Genomic DNA, 22256 nt, shown 5'->3' on the forward strand with positions numbered 1-22256 from the left:
CTGGACTCGTGCTCTCTCATGCCAGCAGATGGACTTTGCAAATTCTCCGCGACATGTGCTCTACAACTCTTTCTTCCGATGACCACAAGCAACAAAATGCACCAGGCTGCCTTGCTAAACTTGCCGGAAGTGGCAGGATCACCGAAGCGTTATGTAGATTCACCGGAACATTGAAACATGTGAGCATATGCGTGCCAATGCTGTCTCTACAGTACACCGCCGACATGGTTGAGGCGGTTCAAATGTCTGGTTTAAGTCAACCAGGTGGTACATGTACGGAGTATTTCCCTGTGCCTGTCCTCCATGTCTTCAGCCCTGCGGCAGGCTTACAGTAAACATTGAATGAATGTGCAGTTGCCGTCAGGGTGTGATTCCCGGAATTAGGGTCAATCTTTTGACCTTAATTTTAACGCAAAATTTAGCATAATATAGGCGCTAGACTTAAATTAACTAAATATAACACATAAATTTAAGTAAAAACCTAATATTTTATATAAACCTTTATTTATTCTTACTTATAATATACTAAGCTAATAGGGGTAACTTTAATGCTTATAAAAGGCTTAATTATTAAGATTTACGTGAAATCTTTTAAAAATTCTTCGTTAAAAACATTAATAATAGCTTCACGTTAATTTCTATTAATTAAAGTAATTAATATTCTTCTTTAAATAAAATAAGCTTATTAATTAGCTTAAATAACCTTTTAATATTAACTTTTTTAATCAATAATAATAATAATAATAATAATTAAGGCTTATAATATAGTTTATAGCGTTTTATAAGGTGTTTTTTACACTTAAGAAATTATTAATAATTAAGGTAACCCAGGCAAGCGAGTCAGAATATTCTTAACCAGCTTATGCCAGTGTAAATTCAGTTAAAGACGAGGAACACATATCAATTACGTCTCCAGTCTTTGCATGACTGCTCCAACGGAGAAACGAAGAAAGACGTGGGAAACGCGGGCTTTTACGAAAAGCTGATGATTATGGGAGTTTGGTATGCAAGAAAACACGGTTGTCGCTGGAAAATTAACTTCTGGACGATTTGGATGATTTGGACGGGGCATTGGTTCAAGTCCTATGCCTTTTTTAAGATTGCGAAGCACCATGCACACTGTGATTCCCCCCAACCCCCCCAACCCCCAAACCCTTTGGGTCACCATTGGCACCCTAATAGTCGCATTGTCCACAATACCCGCACTCCTGGTCGCAGGCTGTGAAATCGCGCACCGGCTCATCGTCATAGATCCTGTCATCAAAACTAAGAAGCCGCCACCCCTGCACTACTTCTTCTTCAACCTGTCTATGGTCCGGCTCTCGCGCGGAAGGCTCCGTATATACTCCTTGGGTAACAGCCTCCTGCCTCGACACCGGTTCTCCCGCATGGCCTGCAACAATTGGGAGGGCAGAGCGAATCAACGATTTGCAGTCATCGTCAACGCCCCCGTCTTGCAAAGTCCACCGAAGAAGCTGAAACAAATGGTTACATCAAGTTTGCTTGTTCTGTTGACAGAGGCATATTTATTCCGTCAAGAGGATGCCAATCAACTTCCCATTTTCGAACAAAGCACAGCCCTTTGGATCCAGCCAGGATTCAACATAATCGTTTGGAAGGTGGCTCCTGGCACTCTTGGTTAGACGGCTTGTCCCAGCCTAGAATGCCCAGCACTTCCCGGCTGGTTGATCTTGGCACTTTATATCGCTCATCGAGGGCATAAGGATGCCTGATCATGCAAATAATCGCTTCTCCCAGCACTTTTGACTTCTCAGTGTCTCCCTCAGAAGTTCTAAGCATGGGGGAACATACCATCCAAGTTATGTCGTCGAATGTCAGCGACGGCTTTGCCAAAATTCTTGTGGAATTGAGGCCGGTGCTTCTCGCACTCGAGGCCCGCACGCCACGGGTTAACGAGGCATGGCCACGGATGTCGACCAAAAAGGAGCCATATTGCCACGACACCGACTGCCCAAACGCTAGTGGCCGTGAAGCCGTCTAGTTCTCTTTCTGGAGATAGCCAACCAACAGTTCCAGTCAATCCAGCAGCTGCCGACACATGACCTGTCGGAGTATACATGGCATCGTCCAGGTCCAACAGCACTACAGATGCACTGGTTTCGGTCCATTCCCGCATACCGATGTTGGGAAGTTTAATGTCACCGTGTATCCATTGTCGAGAATGCAAGAACACGAGAGCTTCGAGAATTGACTTAATCATGCTGGTTGTCTTCTTGATTCTGCAATCACGTAGTCAGAAAGCAGGTATTCGCCTTCATCACCACAGAATCAACAAAGGACTGGGAGGTGAGCATGCAGAAAACTGACCCTTGCGGCTCTGACGGCAAAGACATATGTCGATAATCATATAGCGTTTCGGGCAAGGCCGGGAATAGCACAAACCAGACATCCGATGAAGGGTTGCTTCCTGTGGGATCATCTGTTATGACTTCACGAAGCCGCAAAATTCGATTTTCCTGCGCGTCATCCGCGAGTGTTGTTAGCAGCTGCAGTGTGTTAATACGTTTCTGCAGGGTTTTTGACCCCTTGGTAGCCGTCATCCTCTTCAGGGCGACAATATCACCTGAACTGTTCATGGCCGCACTAACTCGCCCTCCACCACCAGAACCAATTGTCCCAGCACTAGAGATTGTCCACTGTCCTACAGTGAGCCTTGTCGACCAGGAAGGGGTGGGGGTCAATGCAAAGGTTTCCATGGGTGCTTTCCAAGGACCGTTTGAATGTAAATTTTCAGTTTGCTTTTGTACTCTTCGCTGTACTCTTCGTTACAAGCGAAAGGCGCGTACTCCACGTGGTATGCTAATTGGCCAATGCGAAGATGAGTGGAACGATTGTTCATGACATGAATATGCCCACGCGACAATCTCATTCCGTCCATCTCCACGTCGGCTTTGTCAGTAACACTTCGCACATAGATCCTGCCACTCTGTTCATGGACCTGTAATACGATGTGCCTGACTCTGACGCCCATTGCACTGGAATCGTCAACGGCCAGAACGACGTCGTTGAGGGTTTGTTCATTGAGCCTGCCGGCTCTCCATCCCCCGCCTGGTCGAATCGGCCGATAATTAAGGTCTAGGAAGAAACAGCCGGTCCAGATATGTATCGCGGATTCGGGCTCGACTTTCTGAGCAGCAGAGCCATCAAAGGACGAATTTGCAGATGACGAGAGTTGGCCAACTTGATGCTGTCTGATAAAACGTGAGACGTCTGGATCACTGGTTTGTTCTGAGGAAGTCCACATGAATTTCTTGGCATGGTCCCTCGGATCTGGGGAGCGTGACCCTGAGTTCGCCTTGTTGTCATCCTCGATGTCTTTTTGCGACCGTTGAAGTGTCCACCCCACAACGTCGGAGAAAGCCCTCTTCGCGGCAGCATTGCTAGGTGTTAAGTCAATATTGCTTGAGCGGCCCTGGACGTCGGTCCTGTAGGATCTTCGTTCGTTCGCTGACTGCTCGGGCTATCAGCCATGATGCGGCTATTTCTGCTCTCCTGCTCTCAGTCACAAAGAACCAAGCAGAGTGGAGTGGGTAGCCCAACCGACACACTGACAACCCGAAGTGGCATGATTGGCCCAGGTTTGGGCAGGCTCCGTTGCTCGACGGATTATTCTTCTTCCGGATCAATCTCCAATAGAAACATTCGTTGCAAACTTCCAGGATGGCCAAGCGGTCTCCCTCCAAACCAATGCTGGATGGATGCAAGAAGTTCCTCATAGCAGTGGGAATGCCTTGTCACAGATGTCCCGCCAGAAGCAATCGACCGGCACACCGCACCCTCGGTCCGACGACCCTACGAACGGGACCAGACGCCTTTGTATTGACCAACGATTGTCGCCTCAACATTCTCCGCTGCTGAAACTATTACCCCTCGCCCCCGACAATGACTTCACGGACCAGTTAAGGAAAAGGCTCCGCCTGGTGCAGTTCCGGCAAGGCATTCGACGCGATTTGTACGGCGAGGCGGCAGCTAGAGAATATCTTATCGGCCATACTCCAGACGCTATAAGGGAAGAAGCCCGGGCCTCGCACAGCATTTATGACTCCAGTAGTGAGCCGAGTAGCCCGAGATCCTTCGACGACGAGCACCGGAGCGAAGCAACACCGACACCAGCTCGCGACCCAAAGTCTAGACATGGTGGAGAGCATTCGACTCAATTCTCGCTTCTGGAGACTGTCGGAAAAAAGTCCCGTCCTCGCCACCCAGGACCATACCGCATCTGGCCGTCAACCCCTTCATCGTCTTGCCCGGACTCACCACCAACCGCCACCACTGGCAAAATCTCGCGAGTTCCGAAGCGCAAGCGGTCTGAAGATGATGGCACGGTGACAGCGGTCTCACGTCGAAGCAGGAGATTGCGAGGAGAACCTCCGATTGAATTACTGCCATGATCTAGCCATCTGGCGGCCTACTCGCCTCCACATTGCGTCAAGACATCCGGGTAATTGACCTCGAACAGGCTCACCCTTGCGAACGAGGCTACTTTTCAAGCGCTCGCGCTAGGTTTCATGCATTGGTTCCTGAATTTTGGAGCTGTTGAAGGTTCTGGCAATGCTTGCCTCTCATTCCTAAATGGGGAATCAATCCGGACCCCATATTTGCTGTATCACGTCAAACAAAAGCATTTGAGGCAGTTGCTGCATTTACTCATTAAACCAATCAAACACGAAGGCCACGACAGTGGACAAAGGAAAGCATGACGGAGGAGGTTGCCCACCTGCTGGTGCGAAACCGAGATTCGACAGGGAAATGGATGGCGAATCTGCACACCGATAACATAGGTGTGTCACCATCGCATGTTGCAAGAAATCTCATGTGGCCACGATTAATCAAAAGCTCCTGGTGCCAGAGGGATGTTGGTCCTTAGCTTTCAACTACACGAACTCTGTCTACGCCAAGTTCAGGAATGTGCTTAGTCATTAACGCGAACTCTTGGAACTGTAGATTCGCGGAGTTCGCGAACCTATGGGTAGCCTCTACCTGCTGTCGAGCTCTTCCGCATACTCTTCGACCGAACTTTCCAGTTCATTCGGTGGCAATTCGAAAAATTATGGAGGATTTTGCGCCTCGTACCAGATCCGCCCCCAACGGTAATCATGATTTCAGCTGAATTGCTACAGGTATTTGCGTGCTACGCTCAGTTGAGATTGAAGCTAAAATCGGCAGGGGCATATCGAATCTTCATGTTTCAATCGCCGCTATCCCTAGTTGAATTCTTGCAATCATCCTCCGGAAGCGGTTTTGGTGTCTTTCAACAGGGCCGTTTTCTGGGGGGTGACCTTACAGATTTGAACGAGACAACCTCTCTTCCTCGAATTTCACAGACACCATTCGACATTCGATGTCACATTGGCATAATTGTTATTGACGAGAGTATTTGCGCCAATACCGCACTGACATTGAGACAAAAACTGGTATCAGGAAGAATCTACGAGCACTCTGGCCCTGTCATGACACCAGCCAGGGATGCGGTGGGAAGAGTCGCGGACGAGGCGATTGTAGCGCGACTGGTGGCCCTAGAGTTTGTAGGGCATACTAATAGGGAGAATTCAGAACTTGATGTCTTATGTGAGTTATCCCCGTCTTCTAATCGTCTGTCATGATGACGTCTAACCATGGAACACTCAAAGTGCAAGAGCTCATCAGAGTAGACCGCGGCTTAAACAGCAAGCCTCCGTATCGACCTATATTTTGGAACTGTCACGATATCGCCTGTCGCTTTGCATTTTTAGCAATCACACCAGATGCGGGATGTAGCTTTGCTCCGCAGACTATCCGGAACGCTCGAACGAGCTAAGTTTCCTATTCATAGGATGCTTACCACACATGGGCCTAGGGCTCTGCATTGGTTTCAGACATACGTAGATGGGCCCACTCAGAGAGCCGGTCCCATTACTGGCTCCGTAGTGGTGCTGCCAATGGCTTTGTCAATGTTGAGCAAACATCTTTTCACTGAAGGGTGGACGTATTTCACGGTGTCAAGCGCTATTTCAGAGCGAGAGACGTGGAGAGGCGTACTTGAACAGCTTGTTCCCAAGCTTGAGGCATTTGAATAACGTTACTCATGAGGAATGGGATGAACTTCTCCCAGAAGGACTGCTCCGTTCATTCGGTCGATGGATTTCGTCCCTGAGGTCTGCATAGGTTTGATAATGCAAGAAGGCAATTGTAGGGGGAAGGCCACAAGTTACGCCGATCTTGTGATTCTAGTCAGCTCCCTTACTACTTTGTTTCAAGGGGGATGAATGGGACTTCTAAGTTATTGTATAGTATGTCTCTAACGCTCGGCGTCGTCGCGTCCCGATTGAATGCCTCTTCGTCGATATTTATGTACTATATTCGGGAGTGGATGAATGCCATTTAAAAATCCTGAATGGAGTATCACCATCCATCAAGCTGTTGGGTGCGCATATTCAGGGATTCCAATTCGGAGTTGGCAAGATGTTGGGGTCGTGAAAACTTGGGTGGGGAGGCCTGGGCCCAGTAACTGTCGCCAGTTTTTTTTTTTATTCTTGTGCATTGAATGGGTCTTTTTAATAACATGCGATGTTGACACACTTACGTTATCGATGTGCAGACTCGCCATCCATTTCCGCGGCAATATTGAGCTCGGTTTCACCCTGACGCTGCCATATCCCGGGTAACTGTAGCTAGGTTGCTTGTCAACCAACCTTGACCAAAAATAAACAGCCCTCTTCGCCCATCTCCTGCCTTAAAACACCCACCAAAGCCAAGGCATTCACGAGGCTGTTCAGTCTTCCCACCATACTGTGTAATCATGTAGTTGCTATCACCACACGGGGCTCGTCCACTTGACATAGTTGAGGAGATTGCATCTATCGGCCTTGACACAGTATTTTCCCTCTTTTGCCCGGTCCTGCCTTGATTTCCCCCGTTCACGGCTTCTGCAGTGTAGTTGATGTCGCTTGTTTGCCTGTTTCCCACTAGTCCGCCACCCCGCGCACATCTCCCTAGTGCCCGTCCTTCTCACGGAGCCACTCTCCCCCCGCGGCTGACTGTGCGGCTGATAAAAAAGGAATCATTGCACAGCGCCAGGAGGCGTTGATACAGCAATAATTCAACACACCCATGCCAAGAAACACAGTTTTAGTAATGTCGTGAACACCAGACTCTCCTGAGCAAGGCAACCACCTGCAAGACGCTCCATCCTGGCGACTGGGCCGTTGGCCGCATCCGCTTGTTGGGAGGCGGCGGCACGGATTTGAACGGGTCGGGCACCCACACATCACTCGCGCCCTACCTTTCCCTGCCCGCCCACCCATAATCGCCTCAAGCGCCCTTGCCCCTAGGTAGGGCGCTGGTCATTATAAGAAAGAGACAAGCACCCACATTGTTACCTGGAGTTTCCAGTACTAACCCTACCGACTATTCTCAACAACCTCCTGACAAAGTGAAAACAATGTCCGGAATACCATTCGATAGGCGAGTTTGCACGAACCCTGTGGAAAATAGACTATATCTTTGACATCGAACAAACACCGAGCGAACTTAATCAAAAGTTTGTGGATAAACATATGTACCTACTTGATGAAGAATTGCAAGTAATTCACCAGAGTTCATCAGAAGTGTTGCATTCAGCCAAAACTTCAATGAAGGTACACAGACATGGACCAAAACAAGAAGATAGGAAGCCAGCGCAACTACACTGCGTAACTTGTGGTCCACCTCGTAAATTGGGCAGAAACGAGTTAGGCAACCGGCGTCCGTCGACCCCCACCCGTCACATCCTTACATCTTACACATCTTTTTTTCAGTCCATATTTGACTTTAAAGCGCTGCAAATCATTCATCAGTCTATTGTCATCTATTTGATGTTGAATTGGGAATTCAAGTTCAGGCTGTGTCTGCGCTAAAAGACCTCAATTCTTCAAGTTAAACAAGAAGAGGAGAGACAACAATAAATAACAATTCTTTATCCCCATAATAGTGCCACCGTATTTCTGACAGCACCCCAGCTGATGGGAATGCAACAGAATGTTACATGTCAAATTGAAATCGCTTATTCAATGCAGGTGACTCGGCATCCAGTTGCACGACTTGGACCTGTTGAGTCTATTTGTTGGAGTCCTGTCGTGAAATTTGCAGGCCAGGAAGGCATCTGCTCAACGTGAAAGATATTGCCCATATCATGACTAGCAAGGTTTCTATTTGCCCTTTCCAAAGCGAAGGTGCGGAAGGTTGCTTCTTGGACTTAACGAAGAAACCTGGAATTTGGAGACATCAAAATGCTTTGCTCCCACAGCGTGACGTTGTGACGTATTACTTGGACACTTGGCAACCTAGATAGGCTTCCAACGAGTGGCTGTTACTGTCTTTCCATCGGAAATAATGGGGGGATGATGTGAATAGCATGATTAATCTTTTTTAAAGTTACCTTCAATTCGCAGAAGGATCGCCCCCCCACCCCCCGCCCCCAACCTTGTGTTAGAAATACGGTGGCACCAGTCACAGGGATACCATCTGTCGGGTTTCAACATAGTTGATTATGTGCAATGCTGAATTGCGGTGGTTCGCTATAGGATCCCCGCAGTTCGACTGAACGCGCTACACATTGACGAGGCGACCGACGCACCGTCTACTCTCGGCCCAGGTCGTCTGATAAGACATCTCGCCTCTGAGAATTTGCCGGCCCGTGTTACTGGTTGCCCAATAACTCTCTACATCGTCTCTTAGCATCACTATTCCTATAAATTCTATAAATTCGGAGCATCTTCGCCCAAGACGCCGTCATAGACGGTTTCTACGAAGTAAAAACATCTAATGTAATTTATAAACTTCTTTCTCACTTGAACTAACTATTAAACATTACTGAGCGACTTCAGACAAGACTTGAGTATAAAAGGCCTCACAGACCGCAAGATCCGGGCCGTTGACATGGTTCGTCTAGCATCTCGTCGTGAGGTGCGTCCTCCGGTCCAATCGCCATCCACATCACCCTCGCTCTGTGGAAGTAGGATTCGCCCGGGCTTTCCCGTCATCAAAGCTGCCATTCCCAAGATCAAAGTCAAGGAAATACCCCTTATTCTTGGTAGAACACAGTGCATAATTTGTGTGGGCGAAGAGCGGCTCCCATACGCTTCGCGCATGCGCTCATTCAAGCGCGTATCTCATATGATGGACCACGTGGAGAACGTGCATCTTAGGCATGAGCGCGACGAAGGAAGATTCGTTTGCCGTTATCCACAATGTGCGCTTTTTGGTGACTTCTTATCCAGTTTAGATGCCTTCAAGAAGCATGTGCAACAGGTACATGGCGCAGAGTCGTCCGAGACTGACCTGGAACGGACGATGTAAAGGTAGTAGAGAGGCACGCCAGATAACTTATGGGTATTGAGCCTACGCCCAAACCTGTGTCATTTGATTGGTGCTCCCGGCCTGTGGAGATGCAGGTAGCGTCCCATGGAGCACGCCACGCGAGATGCAATAAAGTAGGATCATATCCTTTTCAAATACTTACATGCTACGTATTAATAGTTAGTTACTGTTTATGAGTATAAAGAGCATCCTCTTCTATTTACACTCTATAAGTAAACATGTCTCATAGTATGAAGACCGTATTTTCGCACTGGCTACACGTATGGATAGAACGAAGGACCGTCGTAGGTGAATTCTGCCGTAGGCCAAATTAGGTGATTGTGGCAAGGTTGTACACCTCTCCCTCGAATCGACCGGCCATTTGAGGGCTCAAGACCAACGACATGCCCTCAAAGGCATAGAGACAGTCTCCGGGAAAGGTGAAGTTCCTTTTGTTGTAATCTTCCAGGATCAAAGCGATGTCGCTTCAACTTGGAATTCGTGGGTTGACTATTGACTCGCAACCAATAACGTTTTCTTGCGCTCTGTCTAGATGTGAAGGCGGCTGAACATGCTCCCGCCAGATCGCAGAGGAGCACTCCCATCGTATGGAGTCTCCGTCCAAGATAATCCTTCTTCTCGAGAAGTATTGCTCCCGAAATGTCCATCCACGGGTTGCCCACACAGGGTTGTTGATTCCCGCTTCATAAAGTCTTGATTCCGTAGGAGTTGAGATGATCTTGGGGTGAATGCTCTTGTGCAGCTCCACTATTGGCATGTTCACCTTGTCAACATGACCAAAGCCAAGTTACCTCATTGGCTGAGATTAGGGGGTCAATCACTTTGTCAGCTATCTTTGAGTTCACGCGCATTTGACTATGTCGCTTAGCGACACTCAGGCTGTGCAGGTGAGAAAAACCATCATACTCAACCATTTGGACCTCGCCACGAAAATAGTATGCCGGATCTGTACGTGAGAACGCGCTCAAGTATAAACAAACCTCGCGGCCATTTAAATCCACGTCCGCCACACAATCAGCTTTTGGCAATCCGGTGTCCCCTTCTTGGTTATGGCCTGCTCCAAGAAACATTACCATACCGCCTTACGTGCAGCCTTCCTTACCAGTCAGAATGGACCAGAAGTAAATATCATTCATGGTTAAGAATGGTTCCTAAGAAGGCCGGTTCAAGGCAAGACTAGGTGAAGCCATACGTTTATGAGCTCCTATCAGGCAAGTGCTTCTAACAAATTTTCTCATGATGAAAGAACCGAAACCAGCAAGGTTGACGACTAGTCTGGTTCTACGGTTAGAGTGTTTGTGACTCAAATGGCAGCGCACTGCTAACATCAATCTCTGCAATGCCGGAGTTGAGCTGTTGGTCTAGTCATGGTTTTGACAGAGCTTGCATGCCTCTCACGTTGTTACCTCCCCCGCACAAACCGAAAGGGGGAAATTGATGCATATGCGAGGCGCAGGTAGTGTCTTTCGTCCATTGAGATTTCAAGAAAGAAAGACGGCCGTGAATAGGACAAGAGTTTCTGGTTGTCAATTGCGAAGAAACTAGCAGCCAGTATTTGGCAGGTTGGTCAATGGGGGGACTCTTGTGAGAAGGCCTCGAGGCCTTATGGTTCGCTCAACACTAAACAACAGCCAACCCCACTATTATCCGCCAAAGTCCGGTATCCCGCTCCGAAAGGTGCTTGAGCAGGTAAAAATACCACATAGTCAGAGAACTCGGACAATAGTTAACTGCCTGTGGTTAAGTGCGAGGCGTGGGTTTGCGGATTGTAATAATTTCCTGGCAGTGGTGGGTATCGCAAGAAGCGAGCGTTGTCACGAAGTGGTATTGTAAATCATCCTAGTCAAGTTCTGGAAACGGGTTACAATTAAATAAAACTATGTTAGCAGGTATCTTGGGCCTGTGGGATTTTCTGGAATATTAGTTGCAGTGAAAAATGTCAAATTGACCTTGGTATGCTGCGTGGGAGTGGATATCAGTTGACATACCCCGCCATCTTGAACACCAGACTGCTTACAGCGGGTCAACTGGTGCTCTAGTGGCCTTCAGAGCAGACATGGAGCTTTTGCCTTCTCGTTTCTTCACCACCTCAGTTTCTAACCATATATTCTATCCACAATCTTCCAAGCCGGACCGCCATGGCTTCTTCCGTCTAAAGAGTCGCAGCTTAGCTGTGACCACGCTTTGGACCTCACGCAATCATGGCGTGGCAAGCATCTAGCGCATGGAAGAAGTCCTTGCCCAAGGCAAGCAGCAATGACTCAAGCTTCCCTGGCCTCAAGCCTACGACCCCGGACGCAACGGCAAAAATTGAATATGACGAATTGCAGCAAAACGAGCTGCTGGCTCTCGAAGCCATATATGGAGATGATTTCGTGAAACACAGTGATGTGCACAGCGCGTGGAAGGTAAAAAGAACCGACACGCACACCGACTCCTCAAGTCTCTCTATGCTCCCCTTTCTGTATGACTTGCACACAACTGACAGCAGGTTCAGAAGACAGAGCCATCATTCGACATTCGAATCAAAGCATCCATCGATAGCGACTTTGCCGTAACTGTTGGGTTTGTCATGACGGCAACGTACCCAAAAACCCCACCGCTTCTGACTGTCAAAGGTCTCGATGGCCTACGCGAATCTACACAGTTCAAGATCCAGAAGTTTATAGACACCGAACCTCGGGAATTTGCCAAAGATCAACAGGAAATGGTCGACAGGATTGTCGAGGGCATTCGTGACATCCTTGAAGATGCCGCTCAAGTCAAAGCATCCGGCAAGCAGCTGCCTTCCCTCGAAGAGGAGCGAGAACGACACGAGGTCAAACTAGCAGAAAAGGCGCAGCGCCAGAAAGATGATGAGGAACGGAAAAAGATGGAAGAAACCAAGGAGGAGGAGCGCGTCATGTCGGAAATGCTCCAGCAACAGATTGACAGACAAAGACAAAAGGCAAAGGAATCGAGGCTCAGTCGACGGCCTAATGGACTAGAAGGCTTACCCAGCGAAAATTCTGCTGCCTCTATTGAACGTATCGATTTCGATCAGTTTTGTCATGTGAAGAATAAGGAGGGTAATATCCTCAGTTTCAAATCGGTGACGGGTAAATGCGATCCGCGAGAGGGCAAGGTCACTGTCGTATACACTGTCCGACCGGTTCTGGGCAATGGCCAAGGCGACCAAACATTAGCACTAAAGGAAGCCATCCTGCGACCCAACGGGAGGGACCCCAAGGAGTTCAAGAAGCAGCTGCAGTCCGTCGAGTCTAGACTTCAGGAGCTGAAGAATACCAAGTCAATTTACCACAACCGTTTAGTCGATATTTTGGATTTCAAGGTCGAAAGCGGGAAGTCGGATGATGCGGCAGTTGCAAATTTCTGGACTGTCAGGATATTGATGCCAATGGCGGTGAAAGGTTCGCTCGAGGAGCTTCTGGATCTGGCGGGCCATCTCGAACTCGGCAAAGTTCGGTCTTGGACTAGAGACTTGTTAGATGCCTTGAGCTTTTTGCATTCCAAGAATATTGCGCATCAAGACATTCATGCGAACAATGTACTTTTGTTTCGAGAGTCGACGGGCGAGTTTGTCCCTAAGTTGTCTGATTGCTGGTATCAGCGCGAAATTCATAATGCTAGTACCCCAAACCCGGGGCTTCCAGGACTGACTTCTGCAAAGTCGGCATATTGGCTACCACCCGAGATTGCTGGGCAATCCAAGCCACAGTATTCATACAAGACGGATGTATGGGAGTTTGGCATTGTATTCATACAAATGATCTTTGGCCTCGATGTCCTGCAAAAGTATTCGTCGCCACGAAACCTGATGCAGGAGCTGACACTCTCGCAACCGCTTGAAGAACTAGTCAGTCGATTCTTCAAGGAAGACAAGCAAAAGCGACCTCGGCCATTTGAACTTGGCTCAAGTGAATTTTTGGCTACTGACGCGCCAGTCTTCTCAGAGTCTGATTCCTCCAGGCCACTGTCGGCAACGCCATCTCTGACATCGCTTCATGTCGTTCCTGCGAGGCTTAGGCGAGACTCCATGAGTCGTGGGGCCGTTGTTTCTAGATACACTGAGGACTTTGTGGAAGAGGGTCGCCTTGGCAAAGGTGGTTTTGGAGAGGTTGTAAAAGCTCGGAAGAAACTTGATGGGCAAATCTATGCTATTAAAAAGGTCACCCAGCGATCTCACGCCAGTTTGACTGAGATTTTAAAGGAGGTGCGGTTGCTGTCACAACTCAGCCATCCAGCTGTGGTCCGCTACTATAATACCTGGGTTGAAGAAGTCCCCGACGCTACTGATACTGAGGGTGGCACGTCTACTGAAGGTTACACTGAGGAGACGGAAGAAACGGTCTCTGATGGCATTGACATCCAGTTTGCGACTAGCACTGGTGGCCTTGACTTCATGTCATCTAATGCTGCCATCGAGTTTGGATATGATGACGACAGTGATGACAATGCCATTGAGGACGACTCTGATGACGATAGCTCCATCGTCGCAGATCAGGCTGGGAATGGTGTCTTGTCACCTAGCAAAGAACGTGCAGGACAAATACTGAGGCGTGCACGGCAACATCGTGCATTCCGGACAATTCTCTATATTTCCATGGAATATTGCGAAAAGCGAGTAAGCACATGAACATGACATTCCTACTTACAACACTTAGAGCTAACTGGTGAGACACTTCGGGACTTGATCTCACGCAACCTGTACAAGAACACATCAGAGATCTGGAGGCTGTTTCGACAGATCTTGGAAGGCATGTCACACATTCACGCACTTGGTATTGTGCATCGGGACTTGAAGCCTGAAAATATTTTCATCAGCAGCAGTCTTGAAGGAGTCGATAATGTCAAAATTGGCGATTTTGGCTTAGCCACCAGCGGACAATTTTCGGTCGATAAAGTCGCTGCCAATAGTCTTGAAAACGACAGCATGACTCGAAGTATTGGCACTGCTTACTACTCGGCTCCAGAAGTTCGATCGGCTGGCAATGGGCTATACAGCACCAAAGTCGATGTAAGCCATGATACGCAACACTTTGAGGTTGAAAGGGCTAACCGAGGGCAGATGTACTCGTTGGGTATCATATTTTTCGAAATGTGCTATCATCCCATGGTTGGTATGGAAAAGGCAGATGTTATTGGAAAACTACGCCGACCCAAGCCGGAGCTGCCCTCTGATTTCAAGCCAGCTGAGCGGAAACAGACAGACATTGTCTTGTCTCTGGTCAATCACAATCCCAAGGATAGGCCATCCAGTGCTGATTTGTTGAAGAGCGGCAAGCTCCCCGTGCAGATGGAGAGTGAGACTATTCGACGAACCCTTGCAGGTCTAGCCGATCCTAGCTCGCCGTATTATAGCAAGATGCTGTCGACGCTGTTTGCACGACCTCGGGATGCGGCCAAAGACTATGCTTGGGACATGCTTGGTACTCAGCCTAGCGCTAGCGAACTTTTGAATCAGGGTGTGGTCCGGAGCACCCTGATCTCCATCTTTCGACGGCACGGAGCATTAGAAATGCCTCGGACCTCAATCTATCCTCGCTCAAGTCAGTATGGTGAAAATGTCGTTCAGGTCTTGGACTCCAACGGGACTGTTTTGCAGCTTCCTTTTGATTTGACCATGGGCAACGCCAGAATGATTGCAAAACAGGCTGGCGGCCCCATATTGCAGCGATCATTCTACTTTAGTAACGTGTACCGTGATAGGCTAGATACAGGCCAGCCGTACATGTTTGGGGAGGTTGACTTTGACATCGTCACAACCGACACACTTGACCTCGCTCTTAAGGAGGCAGAAGTGCTGAAGGTGCTAGACGAAATCGTTCAAGCGTTTCCGTCATTATCGAATGCTCAGATGTGCTTTCAAGTGGGTCACTCAGATCTCCTCCAACTCATCTTTGACCACTGTGGAGTTGAGTCTTCGTGTAGACGACAGGCTGCTGAGGCGCTGAGCAAACTGCATGTCCATGGACATACCTGGCAGAAGGTTAGGGCGGAGTTGCGATCTACAACTGTAGGCGTGTCGGCCACAAGCGTGGACGAGCTCCAGCGATTCGATTTTCGAGGTAAGCGGCGAGACTGCTGATGCAATAATAAAAGACTAATCGCAATTAGACACCCCCAACAAGGTAATTTCAAAGCTCAAGGTGCTGTTTGAGGGCAGTGATTTGTACCAAAGGGCGGTGTCAACTATGGCCCACCTCAAAGAGGTCGCAGAGTACTGCAAACGATTTGGTGTGATAAGCAAATTATACGTTAGCCCCCTCAACAGTCTGAGAGAAAACTTTTTCATGGGTGGAATTATGTTCTCCTGCGTCTACGATAGAAAGACCAGAGACGTGTTTGCTGCAGGTGGCCGATACGATCACCTCATCAAAGAGCAACGCCCAAAAATTGGCGGCAACTTTGAAGAGAGGCATGCCGTTGGGTTTAGTCTCGCCTGGGAACGTCTGGCTCGTGTTCCCAACAAGAGTGGAAGCAAAACATTTCTCAAGAAGCAGGAGTCGGATTCCAATACGATATTTACTGGAAAAAGAGTAAGTGCATTCGATGCTTGGGGGAGTTCTGTCACAAATACTCATATATGATAGTGCGAAGTGCTTGTTGCTTCATTTGACGCAGCTATTCTTCGGTCCACCGGTATCGAAGTTCTCCAGCTTCTTTGGGACCATGACATCAGTGCGGAAATGGCCAAGGATGCGCGTTCTCCCGAAGACTTGTTGTCTAAGCACAGGGACGAGAATTACTCATGGATCATTGTGATTAAGCCAGAAGCAATGCTCAAGATCAAAACCATGAATCGAAAAGACGTGCAAGACGTGGATATTCCGCTTAGCCAGCTAATGGCCTGGCTTCGACCTGAACTCAAGGAGCGCGATTCCCGGGCTCTCGCAAAACTCAGAGGCAATGTGTCACACGGCGGCGAATCTAGTGGGACTCATAATAGCGATCGAAATCAAGATCAGGACGTCAAGGTTCTCGTTGCTGGTACCAAGAGCAAGAAGTTCAATCGCAGGACCGTGGTGGACCAGGCTCAAGTCAGCGCTAGTAACTTGATGCGAAGCTACCTAGATGGACCGATCTTGGCTATAGAGACTACGGACCAGGTCATGGATCTTCTCCGAGAAACAAGACTTTCTGAGCACGAGAGCTGGAAGAGTGTGGAACATGCAGTGACCATGACGGAGAAGAAGTATGTCCGGGAACTCCACGCACAGCTCGACACTTGGCGGTCGACGTATGAGATGAAGAGCATCTCTAAGCATGCATTCATATACAACTTTCGCACCGGTACCTGTGTGTACTATGATTTGAGTGCGTAAGATGGCGTGTTGCAAGGGCTTTTCGGCAGGAGTTGGGGATCGAATTGGAGAGGTGGACGTTGTGGGGACTTGGCATAAGCGGGTGTTGAGGCTCTGCACCGTACACCGATCAAGTCTATTGTCTCTCGGGGACGCCGGTCCGACCAAATCACAGCCTCTCACGTTTCGTTTTGGGTACGATGGAACAAGCCGGAAGGATGCACTCCTGTAGGAGGATGACACGACTCATGACACTTTCACGTAAAAGTGAGGTGAAACTGTGAGAGGCAGCTGAAAACCAACACAGGCTTACTCGCACACATTCATTCATAAGAATGGCACAGCTTTTTAAAGTACTTGAGTAGATGAATGTCTCAAGTCAGCACAAGAATATCATTCAATGTGTGTTTGTGTTTGGGCTATTGATGAATGTGGGGTTTAACGATGCAGCTGGGTGATAGCGTCAAATGACAAAGAGAAATTATGTTGTCTGGTCTGGTATTTTCGGGGTGAGAACTGGCTCTGTACGAGGACGCAAATAAGCTAAAGTACTAGGTACTTTACCTTTGGTGCTTTGCTACTCACCAGACGGGTAAGTGCCCAAGTTCTCACCTGCTACCTACTTACCCTGCTTTTATAACTAGTGTTCAAAATTATATCTGTAAGCGCCTTCATTATTTTATCACTAACAGCTAAATGTAGCCAATTTCTTAGGCTAGCTTAAGCTAGTTGTAACTCTCTCTCTCTAAACAGGGCGGAGGCACCGCTAATACACCCTCTTGTATGCTTTCTTCTCATCTGTATATCTGGGAAGATGGTGCACCGATGCCTTTGTGACTGTCCTCGCGGCTGGGCTGTCCATCATTGGAGGTGTAGATGCCGTCGCTATTGCCTAAAAGCAGGCCTGGAGACAGAGATGCGTCGGTTGGTTTCTTCTCGATTTGCCTTGTCGGGGTGTAATTAAGGCACGTTGATTGTCGTCGGGAAGGAGCTGATGCGGGAACATCAGCAGTTTGGCTTTAAGACGAGCTTGATGCGACGAGAACAGACGCGATGCGCCATTCAGCATAGGCACGGCAGGAACTACATATTGTCTGGTGGCAACTCTTAATATGAGTGTCGATCACATCCGGGTGTAGGCGGAGACAGCACTGCGGGCACGACTGATAGCGACAAGTCGTCCTGTGTTGCTCGAACTCAGTAGCTGACATGAAATTGCCGCACTTGCTGCAGAAAGCCGGTCGGGCTTCGGCACACTCCTCTGCGCGTGACTCTTTCCGTGCTAGGGGGTACGAGGATCTGCAGCGATTACATCTCCAGAAATCGCAGCTCTTCGAGTGTTCTTCGGGGTTGGCAAATATTTTCTGGCACTTGGGGCACTTCGTTTCAACGGAGGTGGCACAAGCTGGAGAACTTCGTCCCACAAAAGAACGTGTAGATGCCTCTCTTCTTTCGGCATCCTCTTCTTGCAACGTTTGCATGTCCAGAAGTTGCAGACCATCCTGTGTGCTGTCTCATTTTATTCAAGTTACGTTAATTATAAAGTAACTTTATATAACTTAAGACTATTAAGACTTTTACTATTATAAATATTTCTTCCCTCCGCAATGAGGATAAAACTAGCTCACAGTGTTCATTTTTTAGCTAGCTCATCGGCTAGTGTGTCTGGCGCATCGCGATGCGTTCATGGTGACTTGCGTAGTTAGTTACGGTTCCCTGGCCTAGGTACGGCCAAATACAGTGTTACTAGACTAGAAGCAGAATTGGATACACCCAACGCACCTCCGCAAGACCTGTCTTGTGATAGATGATAGCCAGAGGATAGTCACTAGAAAACCCCTTGGCGCGCCAAGGTACCTACTTAAGTAGGGTAGGGACCTTGGTAGTACCAGAATTAGCAGACTGTGGAGCTGATCCGGCCCTCCGGAACCTCGAGCCTCGATGTACCCGACGTGGAGAGCCGGTCTTGGGCCATCTTTGGGCGCCTTGTTGATGTATCTCACAAGATGACTATTTGTTGCTGGGTATCGGTGCATTTGGCTTTGGCTCAAGACCCGCAACCTGGCTGCCTGGCAAACATGGACCCAACATCGAGGCAGGATGCCTTGGGGGTGTGGAGATGGAACTTGACATCAACACTGAACTGGTAGCGAACGGTCTGGTGGAAGCGAGGCGCCCGAGCATTTGACTTTCGGGGGGCTTGACTGGACTGGAGGCGTCATGATTCGAGGCGACAGTGACATCCGCTGGTAGGTGTGCACCAGCGCGTGTGGCGGCCACCTGATGCACTGGTTGACCACCTGGGCAGACGTGGACGCCAATGTTCCTCTAGAGACTTGGAAGTGATCACTTCCGTCCCGCCTCGCCCGACTTCATCATCTCGAATTAAACAGAACCGCAAGCCGTTCCCAAAAGCACCTGCAACAGTCGCCCAACAAGCTACAGCCCTTTGTTTCGCGCATCTGCCTTTGACTCAAGCCTTACTCTGAACATTCATTCCTTCGGCACCCCTTTCACACATACCCTCGGACCGTCCATCGCCCCTCACAAAAAGCCCCCCTCTGCCTCAGCCCTTTTGGGCACTTCATACTCCCGACTGGTACTTCATACCAGACTCGTCACACTGCTTGGCCTACCTAGACTCGGACCCGAATCCTGATTGCAGTCTTCATTCTGGTGCCTGGACCGATAGCAACCATGGCTCAAAGGCGTTTGATGCAGGAGTTGCAGGCTCTTGAGAAGGAGAAATGGGTAACTATTGAGGTGCGATGCGGCGGAACATTCGTCACGATTCTTCCAGAACGGCGACACTGACTTTTGGCAGACTGACGAGACCAATCTTCTGCGTTGGAAGATCGGGCTTTGGGTTGTGAACCCCGACAGCATCTGGCATGGCGCCTATCTCCGCGTACGTGTGCATTCTAGACGACATGAGTCACGATGGGAAATGTACCACCCAACTGACAAATCCTTATACAGGCCGATATGCGTTTCCCTCCCGAATATCCCTATCAACCACCGACCTTCAAATTCCTCACCAAGAACATCTGCCATCCAAATGTCTACGCAGACGGCCACCTATGTATTTCCATTCTCCATAGACCGGGCGAAGACGAACAATCAGGCGAGTCGGCGAGCGAGAGATGGAACGTGCTCCACGGCGTCGAGTCTGTCCTTCGATCAGTTCTTCTACTAATGGATGATCCTGAAATCAACTCCCCTGCCAACGTTGACGCCAGCGTTCTTTACCGCGATAAGCGACAAGAATACAACTCTCGTGCCAAAGAAGTTGTTGACCGCACTCAGGCAGACATCCCATCTGATACCAGAATGCCGACAGCCGCCGACCTAGCGCCTACACTGGTCAAGCCCGTCGATGACGATGCCGACTTCTGGAACATGTCTGATGAAGAGGAAGACTTTGGAGGCAGCGATAGCGAAGAGGACATGGGTGACTTTGAAGAGGAAGACGACGACGACGAAGAAGAAGACGAAGAAGACGATGCAAAGTGAAGATGTACTCGAGCGAAATCGTCACGATCCACTCGACATGGTCGTTTCTCTAGCATAGCGGGGTTTCAATTTATCGCACGGCGTTTTCGTAAAATGGCATAGCAGGCCATGGGTTATGCACAGGTACACAGGCAGAAGGGTCAAGGATAAGGAGCGTATCATTTCATATTTGGACAGGACCGTCAATTCTGCATGGTTCCGTCTCCAACGGGATCGCTCTGGATATGGGCGCCGAGGCGTATGGTGACTTTGGGGGTTTGATTATGTGGTTGGTATTAGCATTTGGGTGCATTTTGCCTTTTGATAGATAGCGTTAGAGAGCCGTAGAAATGACATGCACGACTGAAGTTACGTATGATATTTGTGCCGTTTTGGTGCGACTCTTTGTTGATTTGTCGGTGATAGGGCGTGTGGTTAATGGTCTAACAGTTAATGTCCTTTCTTTTTATGTGTCATAGATACGTCATATCACGGTAGCATCGCAGGCGGCCGGCTTCAGTATGAGCCGACATGTGTATATTCAGGCACGTGTGCTTCTCATTACAGGGAGCAGTTCCGCGCAAGTCGGCGCGTCTCGGGTACTATTTTCTTCTGCCCAATGTCGTACCCTTACGCTTTTGATATGAAGCTGCGCGTGTCCCGCCTCAATCCAACCGGAGAGCGGCCACGAGGCGAACTGGCGCATTTTCGGACTGGGGGCTTGCGGGAATGTTTGTCTCTGAGATTGCGGAAGAGATGGAGCATAAGGGGCCTGTCGTTTTCAGGGGTCTTTGGATGTCTTGGAGATCCGGCGCGGTTAGCTGGCTTGCGTTGTCAGCAGGTCAGAGCTGAGGAAAGTGAGTTGAGGCGGGAATGTGTCATAGTCAGAGAAAACGGAAGCCTTGGTATTATTGATGCATTCTGGACGTCGTCAAGACGTGATTCGGGCCCTATATTAGGGGACAGGTGACGTTTTGTAAGGTAAATAAAAGTTGATACGTCTTCACCACTTGACATGGAAATAAGCGCCGCTCGAAATATCCAATATAGTGCATGTCTCGCCAACCCAAGAACTTAAATTGGGAATTTCCACCATCCATCGACATGAAATCAGGAGCTGAAATACTATAGTTCGCTCCGATGTCATGTGCTGCAAACAAAAGTACACTAAGATGGAAGTCCAACGTACAAGCCTGTGACGGCAAACAAGCTTCCCGCCGTCTTTCCTTTACAAGACTACCATGTACGACGGCCGTGGGTTTCTGTGACCATTGGCTTCGTGCCATAGTATCCAGAGCGACTGCCAGGGCGACTGGTCTCTGTTTCCATGGGAGATGACCCGTACCATGCAGAATCGATGTCCATAGGAACAGTGGGTTGTCCGATCCAGTCAAGGCTGTTGAAGATTTCGGCTCTTCCCATTCGCGAGAGGTAGCTGTCGGCTGTCAATGACAGCAGTCACTTCAATTGTGTCTAGAGATTTGTTAACAGAGTTCTGCTAGTTGAGAATGCGATAGGAGGCTGACCGGTCGTCACCGAGAGATTGATATGGCGATTCTCGTGAAGAGATCGAAGAACCTCTTTGACCCAAACACGACATGTCCACTGAGCTTCACCCCAGGGGAGGCAATTGCGGTCCATAAGCCGCACGCTCGATGCTACGCGGTCCAGGATTTGCATCGAAGGAGCATCGGCAATCTTGAGGCAAACAACCAGGGACTTGGATTTTCTGGGATCAGAAACCTTTCGGACCTCCTTGTAGAGGTCCAAAGCTGTACGTCCAGCATCCGTCGCATGCAAAAGACAGCCACTCGGCGGTGCTCTGTCGGTGGTGTACAGACCCCAATGCTACATTGCACCACTGTAAGAACACGGGAGAGAAGACAAGAAGGAAAGAAGAGATTCTTACGTATTTGTTGACTTTGTTGACGGTACGAAGATACTGAAGTGTGATGTAGAGGGTAAATGGGGTAGTATTGGCGTCCATTTGGCTTTGACAAGAATCTGGTAGCACACAATGGTAGATTTCAATTTTAAACGAAGAAAAGAGCAAACACTGTGAACTTGAACTGATGAGGAGGCAGGAAGCCATTGAGTGACAAT

The 22256-nt window shown here is 48.9% G+C and overlaps 8 protein-coding genes across 9 annotated transcripts; 6 read left to right on the plus strand and 2 right to left on the minus strand.

The window, feature by feature from the left end:
• Positions 1-1085: 1085 nt before the first annotated feature.
• J3458_001360 (uncharacterized protein) lies at positions 1086-1643 on the plus strand (the record flags this gene model as incomplete). Its single annotated transcript, XM_066116682.1, has 1 exon — positions 1086-1643. The coding sequence occupies one exon, from the start codon at positions 1086-1088 to the stop codon at positions 1641-1643; it is 558 nt and encodes a 185-aa protein (XP_065978568.1).
• A 90-nt stretch (positions 1644-1733) lies between these two features.
• Positions 1734-2597, minus strand: J3458_001361 (uncharacterized protein; the record flags this gene model as incomplete). The annotated part of the gene is made up of 3 exons (XM_066116683.1): positions 1734-1792; positions 1813-2240; positions 2329-2597. 3 exons carry the CDS (start codon positions 2595-2597, stop codon positions 1734-1736), a joined length of 756 nt encoding a protein of 251 aa, XP_065978569.1.
• Positions 2598-5204: 2607 nt separating this feature from the next.
• J3458_001362 (uncharacterized protein) lies at positions 5205-5818 on the plus strand (the record flags this gene model as incomplete). Its single annotated transcript, XM_066116684.1, has 2 exons — positions 5205-5589; positions 5652-5818. 2 exons carry the CDS (start codon positions 5205-5207, stop codon positions 5816-5818), a joined length of 552 nt encoding a protein of 183 aa, XP_065978570.1.
• Positions 5819-7405: 1587 nt separating this feature from the next.
• Positions 7406-7963, plus strand: J3458_001363 (uncharacterized protein). Its single transcript, XM_066116685.1, has one exon. It carries the CDS (start codon positions 7557-7559, stop codon positions 7893-7895), a length of 339 nt encoding a protein of 112 aa, XP_065978571.1. The 5' UTR covers positions 7406-7556; the 3' UTR covers positions 7896-7963.
• A 603-nt stretch (positions 7964-8566) lies between these two features.
• J3458_001364 (uncharacterized protein) lies at positions 8567-9458 on the plus strand. The gene has a single exon (XM_007812065.2). It carries the CDS (start codon positions 8917-8919, stop codon positions 9334-9336), a length of 420 nt encoding a protein of 139 aa, XP_007810256.1. The 5' UTR covers positions 8567-8916; the 3' UTR covers positions 9337-9458.
• Positions 9459-11429: 1971 nt separating this feature from the next.
• On the plus strand, positions 11430-18267 carry GCN2_1 (eukaryotic translation initiation factor 2-alpha kinase). 2 transcript variants are annotated; one of them, XM_066116686.1, is made up of 5 exons: positions 11430-13981; positions 14036-14374; positions 14426-15425; positions 15475-15896; positions 15951-18267. In XM_066116686.1, exons 1-5 carry the CDS (start codon positions 11930-11932, stop codon positions 16680-16682), a joined length of 4545 nt encoding a protein of 1514 aa, XP_065978572.1. In that variant the 5' UTR covers positions 11430-11929; the 3' UTR covers positions 16683-18267. The 2 variants fall into 2 exon arrangements, with proteins under 2 accessions (XP_065978572.1, XP_065978573.1); XM_066116687.1 differs by having other exon boundaries at positions 11430-11765; positions 11855-13981; positions 14036-15896; positions 15951-18168.
• Positions 18268-18834: 567 nt separating this feature from the next.
• Positions 18835-20572, plus strand: J3458_001366 (uncharacterized protein). The gene is made up of 3 exons (XM_007812063.2): positions 18835-19424; positions 19486-19569; positions 19641-20572. The coding sequence occupies exons 1-3, from the start codon at positions 19359-19361 to the stop codon at positions 20172-20174; spliced, it is 684 nt and encodes a 227-aa protein (XP_007810254.1). The 5' UTR covers positions 18835-19358; the 3' UTR covers positions 20175-20572.
• A 184-nt stretch (positions 20573-20756) lies between these two features.
• Positions 20757-22223, minus strand: J3458_001367 (uncharacterized protein). The gene is made up of 3 exons (XM_066116688.1): positions 22063-22223; positions 21680-22001; positions 20757-21626 (listed from the first exon to the last, which is right to left on the minus strand). The coding sequence occupies exons 1-3, from the start codon at positions 22138-22140 to the stop codon at positions 21544-21546; spliced, it is 483 nt and encodes a 160-aa protein (XP_065978574.1). The 5' UTR covers positions 22141-22223; the 3' UTR covers positions 20757-21543.
• Between the last annotated feature and the right edge of the window lie 33 nt (positions 22224-22256).

This window comes from Metarhizium acridum (assembly GCF_019434415.1).
Source record: "Metarhizium acridum strain ARSEF 324 chromosome Unknown scaffold_1, whole genome shotgun sequence".
Classification (NCBI taxonomy): Eukaryota; Fungi; Ascomycota; class Sordariomycetes; order Hypocreales; family Clavicipitaceae; genus Metarhizium; species Metarhizium acridum.